This window comes from Hirundo rustica, chromosome 6 (assembly GCF_015227805.2).
Source record: "Hirundo rustica isolate bHirRus1 chromosome 6, bHirRus1.pri.v3, whole genome shotgun sequence".
In the NCBI taxonomy this organism is placed as follows: Eukaryota; Metazoa; Chordata; class Aves; order Passeriformes; family Hirundinidae; genus Hirundo; species Hirundo rustica.
In genome coordinates, this window is record NC_053455.1 from 31,170,851 (window position 1) to 31,179,728 (window position 8,878).

General features: G+C 43.4%; 1 protein-coding gene across 2 annotated transcripts in view; it reads right to left on the reverse strand.

Annotated features, from left to right (window-relative positions):
• The window catches only part of GALNT16 (polypeptide N-acetylgalactosaminyltransferase 16), an 82,689-nt gene extending 80,892 nt beyond the window's left edge, over positions 1–1,797 (reverse strand). Inside the window, exons 1-2 of one of the 2 annotated variants that reach the window (XM_040068009.1) lie at positions 1,664–1,797; positions 1,036–1,331 (exon numbers count right to left, since the gene is read on the reverse strand). In XM_040068009.1, the coding sequence (XP_039923943.1) occupies positions 1,036–1,331; positions 1,664–1,715 (348 nt within the window). In that variant the 5' untranslated portion in view covers positions 1,716–1,797. The remainder of the gene's footprint in view (positions 1–1,035; positions 1,332–1,663) is intronic. The other variant, XM_040068010.1, reaches the window with a different exon arrangement.
• Between the last annotated feature and the right edge of the window lie 7,081 nt (positions 1,798–8,878).

Consider the following 8,878-nt stretch of genomic DNA (forward strand, 5'->3'; position numbering starts at 1 on the left):
CTGTCCTTTACATGACTTTAGATAGTACTTATTTAAATATTCACAGTTTAGGACAAATATTTTTATCCTCCCCTAAAGGTAAATGCTTTAGATATGTTGAACAAAATGGCCTCCACCACTTTTGCAAAGAAGGGGGGATGGGAATGATGAAGTAAAAAATTGCACTATTAAAAAAAATTACTCCTAATTTTTCCTCGTAATTATCTTCAGTACCTGAATGCATGGCTTGGCAATGAAGAGCTGTTACTGTGAAGAGGAGCAGCCAGAAAAAGGAGTGAGAAATGGCAGAAAATGCTTAAGCCACTGTGAATGGAAGTGGTACTCTGATTTGAACACTTGCATGTCTGCAGAGACACTCAGCACATCATTGCAGCATTTTCAGATGCAGAGATACATCATGACATGCATTTACACGCATGCACCAGTTCTTCACACCCTTAGATTTGTTTCAAGTCTAACTCAAGTTTGCAGCAGATACCACTTTCTCTGGTGTTGGCTGAAAATGAGGAAAATATCTCCCACAGAAGCCTAGAACCATTACAAGCCTAACCATTTCTGTTTGAAGATCACAGCAAGATCCAAGAAATGTGCCATATCTAGCAAATAAATAACTAATTCCTTTACAAATGTGTCCCCTGCATCATACTTTTACCCACAGACAGAGGATGGAAAAGGCTCTGTGCAACAATTATAACCACATTGCTTAATGACATACTGAAGTACCTTTAAAGGTTATTTTATTGTAGTAAAATCTATGTAGACAAAAATAACCGTATCAGTAGGTCCAAGTTTTAAAGCCCCATGTACAGCACATGCAATCCCAGCCTGCCAACAGTTATGCTACCATGCATAAGTATCATACTGGTCTTTCCTGCTTCATTGCCTGACTTTGTTTCTGCTCCAAGCAGCCAGCTCAGCCAGGCAGGCTTTGTCTGAACCCCAGCACAGAGCAAGCTCAGACTCCACCATCACAGCACTTCATGGGCTCTTATGGGCCGTGTTCCTGCCTCAGCTGGGCAGCATCAGCCCCTGTACCTGTGTCTCCAGAGATGGGAGGCAGCTCTTCCCCTCTTGGCAGCCCCAGGAGCAGCTGAGTGCAGCAGACACAGAGGGAAGAGGCACCAGGTTCTCTTTATCATCATGTGCAGGGAGGACCTCAACAGGACAGATGTGACTCACAGGGACGTTTGTCCCCCAACAAACTCTGAAAGATGAGTTTGCTTTGACACCTTTCCAGCCCTCAGGAACTTCTGCAACCTCCCTAAGCAGGAAGAAACAAATGCTGCATATCTTTCCATCAGCCTTATCCTTCTTCATGTTCTTTGTAGCACCTGGATTTAAAAAAAAAAAAAAAAAAAAAAAAAAAAAAAAAAAAAAAAAAAAAAAAAAAAAAAAAAAGCTTAGAATAATCCAAGTGAGAGTGTGATCAACAATGAAGGAAGACATGTTTTCTGCTAGCAAGCAGAAAACAAAACCAGCCCTAAATAGAAAATTTATGTATCACAAGTTGAAGGCCCTCTGTGATGCAAGGAAGTGGGAAATCGAAGCTCTGAACCATGTCAAATGTCAAATGGGAATCACAATGAAAAATACCAGTTGAATCTGGAAATTAAAGTCCAGCATCACAGAGTCTCAGAGGGAGGTGCAACAAGAAACTGCTCACCAGAGGAGTGATTTTTGGTGAAAACTAGGGATTTCTCAGTCAGGTGTCCCATGCATTGCAAGGAAAATCCAGGAGGCTGTTCCTCTCCCAGGCAGACTCAGTACTGCATTGGCTGCTTCAGACCAAGTCTGCTGTAAAGACGAAGGAGTCCAGTTACAAAAGCGATGGTGAATCTGGAGTCCCAAGGGAGAAGAAAAATAATGACAGATCATCTGCTATCTGGGGTGCAACTAGCACCATATTCATCTAAATCTGAAGTTGTTTTAAATCATCTGCAACAGAAATTATTTGTGATGACATCAGGCTGTTAGGTCATTGTCTATTCATCATGAGCTGGGACTCACCCAAATTTCCATCCATAGTTAGACCACCAGCCACTACAGTATAAATAACAAAATCTGTAATTCATTTTTGGCTCATATGCTGTTCTTTCACTAATAAAACATTGAAGTCAGTGACCTGGCACTGTCTTCCATGGACTGAACTGAGGCAGATCGTGCACATTCATTTTTTTGCCCCCAGACTGAGTAGAAGTCAGTAAGTGAGCTATAGCCATTGCATTGAGATTTAGAAGGGTTTGGTGGTACTTCTTATTTTATACCTCTGCTGAATTTGTAATCTCTTGACCTCAGCCCACACATCATGCTTTGGATGTGGATTTATTGAAGTCAAGATTTCACAGCTTTGAGCAAGATTCAGAATATAGTTTATGGATGCAAGAGAAGTCAGGAATGAAGAACTGGGACACAAGAAACACACCTTAAGGAAAGAACTTTCCTCCCGTTTCTGAAGACTGATCAGCTGTGGCTCTGAAAATCCTGTTCAGTAGCTTGGTCTCCTCAAAATGCTCCAATCTCACTCTATTTCTCTTCCCCAACCCCAACTATTCTGCTGCATTTTGGAATATTTTTTTCCAGCCCTGTTACACTGCTTCCAGCTGTGCTGAACTTGAGGTGCAACGCCCTACCACCACCCCACCTGCTGAAGCATGAGCTCAGCTACTGAGGCAGCACCCCTTTCCAAGGACTTGAAGTTTTTGAAATGACAAGAACAGACTTCCCCATGGGAGCTGCCTGAAGGAGCAGTGATACATTTCCTACATTCACTGTGTGCATTTTGGGTCTCCTTGATATGAAAGTAACAGGGAACAGGAGCAACAGTTGAAATTATGAGGTCTGCAGTGACTGAACCCTGGTACTGCCTCTTACTCCTCTGCTCCCGCTGGCCCCTGGTGATGGCCCCACCTTCCACCTCAGTTCAGTGACACTCCAGTGCCCAATTCCCTAGCAGGCTCCTTTGTACCAGGCTGCTGTGTCTCAGCAGGAATCCAGGCTGCCAGCAGTGCATAAATGCACATAGCCCGGAGCCTGAGGTGGAGACACACAGATGTAATGCCTTTTATTCTCTTTTGTCAGAAAAATGTAATTTACTTACTACTACTATTCACTGTTAAAAGAGAGAGGAGCGTGTTGATACAAAAGTAATGCTGCTTTAGTATACTGCTAGCATTAAACCAGTGTAGCTTCCTTAGGATGGACACAGATGCTGGAATCAAGGTGTTTATAGCACAACATTGCCAGGGGAATGAGCTATAAATACATAACAGGCCTTTGCACCCCTCTTGACAGCATCAGGTGACATTTCAGTTTGATTAACAAAAAGAACATCCAAAAGTCTACCTCCAGTCAAAATAATAATTAATGCTATGCAAGCGAGGTCTGAATTTCTGCCTGTCATGACATAGACAGATGCATCCAGAGGATCCTCTCCAGATGGTCTGTACTAGCCCTTGATGCATCTCAGTGGGCATTAACAGGCAATAGCCAGTGAAGACCACTGACATTTAAATACTTCACTGCTGAAGACACAGCCATGGTGCTCCTCAAGCCTGAACGAATGATTCATCTGTTCATCTGTTCATCTGTCTCCTTGCCACTAAAGTCCATCTCCACAACTGCCTCATCATCCAGCTACTTTGCAAGTGTCTTGTTCACACAGTGCAGCTCTTGATAGGCAGGTGGTTTCAGAAGGGGCAATAAAGACCACAAAAGCAGCTCTAATGCCTTTTTTGTCTCCTTCACGTGAGGTTAGCATGCATAGAATGAGTTTCTACTCCTCTGCCACACATTGAAATTGGGAAGTCTGGTTATGTGCTTCTGACAACGTTCCCCAACATCTTTTTATGTCACATCACCACAATCCACTGACAAATACAGGAAGGAGGGTGGAGGAGGGCCCCCTTTCTTCCTTATCAAATCAGCACACCTAGAGCACTGAATCTTTGGGGTTAAAACATGCAAAATAGCTTGTTACCACCAAACCTGCCTGAACACCAGCATTTCATCCACAGACTCTCTCATTACTCTCTGCATCCCCCATCCTTAAAAGAAACAAAGAGTCAGGTAGAGCCTGGAATACTTCAAAGTTCACTCTGCATAAAGACTTTGAAGTTCTTCCTTGTAAAAAGTTCTGTTAACTAACCTACAGTTCCTCTGTGCAGAAGCCTTTCTGAAGCAAACTGAAGCAGTATTGTATCATCAGGGACTTTCTCCTCCCTCCTCAAACCCTTAATGCACTTTGGGAATTCGTGTTGGCAGAAACACGTGCAGTCCCTTTAGCTGGCATTTTTCAGACAGGCAACTCTTTGAGAGTCTACTCACTACTGGGTATTTAGAGAGAAGAAAGTGAAATTAAATCCTGCAGGCCATACAGCTCAGCCCCAACAAAGCAGGCACTGCCCCATGTCTTGGTGATAGGAGGCTTGTTAAAAAAATTCTGCCTGGCTCTCCTCAAAAGACCACAGGAAATATCAGTCAGTTTTCACCCTAAAAACATGAAGTGTGAAAAACAAACTAGCTGGGGAGAACCAAGCTCACACCACTGACTAGTAAGGTCAGTGAAACTGTCTTGAACTAACTAGACTTTGGATTCAGTCCAGCACAGCAATTCCTACATGTCTATCCTTGCCCTCATGGATCATATGGGAGTATTCTTATTGTAGTGTGCCTAACACACCCCATGGCTTTTGGAATTCTCTTCAAGTTGATTTTATTTTTCAGGCTTTCCCCTTCATCTTTGTCCAGGATGCAAGTGAGAAAATCATGCTGCTTTTACTGGCGTGTATTTCCCATCTTGATTCCAGCACAATTTGTTTCTTTGTACAGCAGTTCCATTTAACTTCATGGAGTGGGGGTGGTGGCGAAATCTCCCCAGCAAAGTCTCAGGAATTTCATAGAAAAATAAGGTTTGTGAGGTTACTGACTCCACTGTCTCTCCTAAGTGAAGTTCTGAGATTTAAAAAAAATGAGCACATACTTGGGAAGGGAGTTCATTTAGGTCTGGAGGTCTGTTTTGTAATTTTTCTAAAGGAAGCAGGGATTTTTAGAAAGCTACTAAGTTGCATTAAAAAAAAAAAAAAAATCCTCGTTTGGCTTCTGTGTCCTTTTTTGAAGCATTTGACTGGAAGTGCCAAGTGTGGTGTTAACACAGTGTGAGGAGCGAAGGGGAGGGAACACGTGCCAAGGTCACCTCCCCAGCAGTAGCAATGGCGAGCTTCACAGCAGTGATATAAAACCTCTCTCTGATACAAGATACCACTCACAGCTACTTTTTAAGCGCTATAAAAATACAGAGCAGGCACATATTAATTAAAGCAGTTCAGAGAGAAGCTCTGCGTGTCTGTCTTGGCAGCGGGTGACTGAAGGGCACAGAGCATGTAGGGGAGCAGAACGTCCATGCACAGTTAGCTAAAATATTTTCGTTTTTATCACCTTTGGGTTTGTCAGTGGGCAGCAGAGATTGTTTGCAGCTGGGGAGCCAGTCAGTGTGCTGCTAAGAAAGCAATGTGACTTGTGTCATGAAGCAGTGCATACTGTAAGGAAGCTTTTCTTCATGACCAGCACAAATCTCCTTTGTTGACATCTAAGTCCATAACCTCCTGTTCTAGTTAGACTAGAAAGCACACCACAAAAATCCCCCTCCTCTTCAGCACAACATGTTTCTTATTTACCTCTTTGTCCCTCTGCTGTTTCCCCTGAACAAGACAAACTCAGTTCTCCTAGACTTTGCTCATAAGCCACATTTCCGCTCTGATGTTCCCTGCAGAGCACAGGACTCACCTTCCAGCGTGACAGACTTTCAGCAAAAGAGGCAGCGATGAGGACAAGAACCCAGTCAGGCTTCCCTCTGTTCCTTTCCCTTGGAGGTTAGGGCAAGGCAGGCCAAGAGACAATCAAGGTCAGCAGCTGAGTGCCCACCCACTAGCTATGGCCATATCTCTTCCTTGTCCCCTACTACAGCCCACCGTGAGAATAAGCTTTTGCTGTGAACTCACTGCCTGGACACAGCTGGCAGTGAAACACATCCAGCAAAAAGTTGGTGGCTAGCAGGAAGTCTTTCTGATTTTAACCGGTGATTATTCCAACCGAGTGAAATACAGATAACACACCTTTTTTAGCTCTTATGTTTATCTACCTGTATTTACCTCACCTGCTGGCTTCTTTGGCCAAAATTTGAGCAGGCCTTACACACTCCAGTATTTCACTATACACTGGAAACCCTGAAAGCAGTGGAACATAACTGGGATATGGAGCCAATGGGGCCAGAGCCCAGTGACAGTAAGAATCCCAATGCCCATTTGCAAGGCAGGGAAAAAAAGGGTATTTGGGTATTCTTGAGGATCTAACATTCACCATCACCTATGGTGCACAGAAGATGCACTTGAAGGCAGCTTTCTCCCCCATAAACACTTTGACAAGACACAGGCAGTCTAGTCAGATGTTTTCCAGAGCTCTGTAAGGTTTTCTTAGGTTCCAGTTTTACTGCTTGGACTGACTCTATTTCTAGTGTGGAGAAAATATCCGTAAAATGGAGCTGGTCTTTAAGACATCAGCACAGTACTTTGAGACATGTGGCTGAACAACATCTAGTCTTGCTACCCATATATCACAGGAGAACCAGAGGGGGACAGAAGATAGTATAAAGCTTTTAAAACATATGGAAAACATTATCTGAATAGCAAAAATATGACATAAAACTATATACACATACTTAGAGCTCAGACCTGAACTCTCCATAGCCCTTGCTAGATAAGTAGGGATAATGATTTTTTTATTCATAGTGCACTGAAAGGGAGTCCCACTCATATTTTCACATGCCCCAGCAGTCAGACAGTCTCTCTGCTTTTATTTATGGCTAGAAGTCCTGGACAGAGTCATGGCACAGAGGAAAAAGGAAAAGCAACTGGCAGATCTCAGCTAATGCAAATTGTCTGACATTTTTCAAAGAACAATCAATTGGAAAGGACTTGCTGTTAATCAATGTGAAGCAGATGCATTTCAGATCCCCACAGAGCATGACACAATGTGAAGCAGCTTCTTAGAGCAGCAGGGTTTTTTGTGAAGGGAGTTTGGACAGGCAGTTTTTCTCTTAAGCCTGCATTTCTGACAGCCGCCTAGTACCCCTTTCGCAGGCTTGTCACATTCGTGCCGAGATATATAAATGCCTTCTCCTCTTTTCCCTCTTAACCACTGCACAATCTTTCGGTTTTTTAAGAAAAGAAAGATAGAAGCCATATTTCCTATCATCTCTAGACGAAGCTGAAGTTTTTCCTGTACAAGCAAATGGCTTCTTGTTCTCTGAAGATGACATCTCTATTTTACAGTAAAAGCCTACATCCTCTTTTCTTTTCTGTTCTCTTTACTGTCCCCCCCGTCTCAAAGCTGAATTTATCCAATTGCTTGCAAAGGAGAGTAATAAGAGAAAGATGGTTTTGCTTTGTTTCCTGGCGACCAACACCACTGAGACCCCAGGTAGCATCACACTGACTAATTCAAGACAGAAACAAGTTCCATTACAGTTAAATGGCAAGAGAGGATGCAGCACTAACCTTGGCACAGAAAACCTTTGCCAGAGCTGCCTGCTCTTCAAGGTAGAATTCACAGCAATAGAGGAATATGTTTTGATTAAGAGAAATTATGTTCCATGCATGTTTATTTGGCTTCTGGGTTGGTTTTTTTTTCATTTTACTAAGCTTAACTATGTTGGCTCACTTGCATTACCCTCTTTACCTGCAAAAGCATTTAACAAAACCCCCTTGACGCAGGGCTAATACGAGAGGGCTCACTGTGGCTCCTTTAATAAGTCCCAGAGAAAGCTGGATATATCTTCTTTGCACTTAGCTCAAACTTCCTCTGCCTTTCTCCAGAACAATGTACCCCTCAGGGTGAGGGAAAGTCCTTATATAGATGGTACGGTACTAAGTAGAAGAGAGAGAAAGTTCTTTGTAATGGCCCCTACTCCCAAAGAACATCAAAGGGGATGGCAGCCTGTGGAAATTAAGGTCTTACAGGTCTGGACAACTGTGGAAGCCCAAAACGAGGAGATCAAGGAGCAGTGATGAGAACTGACTTTCTGGTTCAGACTAGAGGTGTCTCTAAATCCATACAGAACATTTGCATGTGAAAAGACCCAGTTCCTGCAAGACATTCAGGCAGTGAGGTACTTCTCAAGGCAACCACATTGCCTTCATGGAAAAACTCCCACCAAAACCATGTTACAAACAGTGCAGAGTTCAGATACTCCCTAAGGAGCCAGAGCAATAAAAATGCAACAGGAAGAGAGCTTCCCATCCCTGCCACTACTGAATACCAAACAAAGAAAAATGCAAGCCCACAGGGATATATTGTCTTCAGTCCTGTCAGTCACAGATGTGACAGCTGGGACCTTTAGAAGCTGTCAAAGGAAGAAAACCAAGGCACTCCAAATGCCAAGACTGTCAGCAGCATAATTAACATGTCATGTGTGGTCTGCTCCAAAGTGCAGCAGCTACTGTACCTCCAACAGACAATGCTGCCCAGCTGGTAAATCCTGCACCTTGCAATAATGTCTAAGTTACTGAAAAATCAAGAAAAAACACAAACTTTAGCGTTTGGAAAGACAGAAAACAGTTTGTAGCCCACAGAGGAAGGGCTTCAAGGGCCACTGCTTCTCCCATTCCAGAGGCGTGTCTCTGGAAATTTGTACCCAGCTGTATTCTTACTGAAGAACATCTGTTTCACATGGGCAAAACACAGGAAACAAAAAGGGTGGAAGCAAGTTCTGCAAGGAATTCATAAGCCAAGATAGGTTTGGGGATCTCAGCAGATGAGGTGTACTCCCTGCTAACCTGCAAGGACCACTTTGAGGCAGGTGGCACCAAGCCCCAGGTAAAAGGGA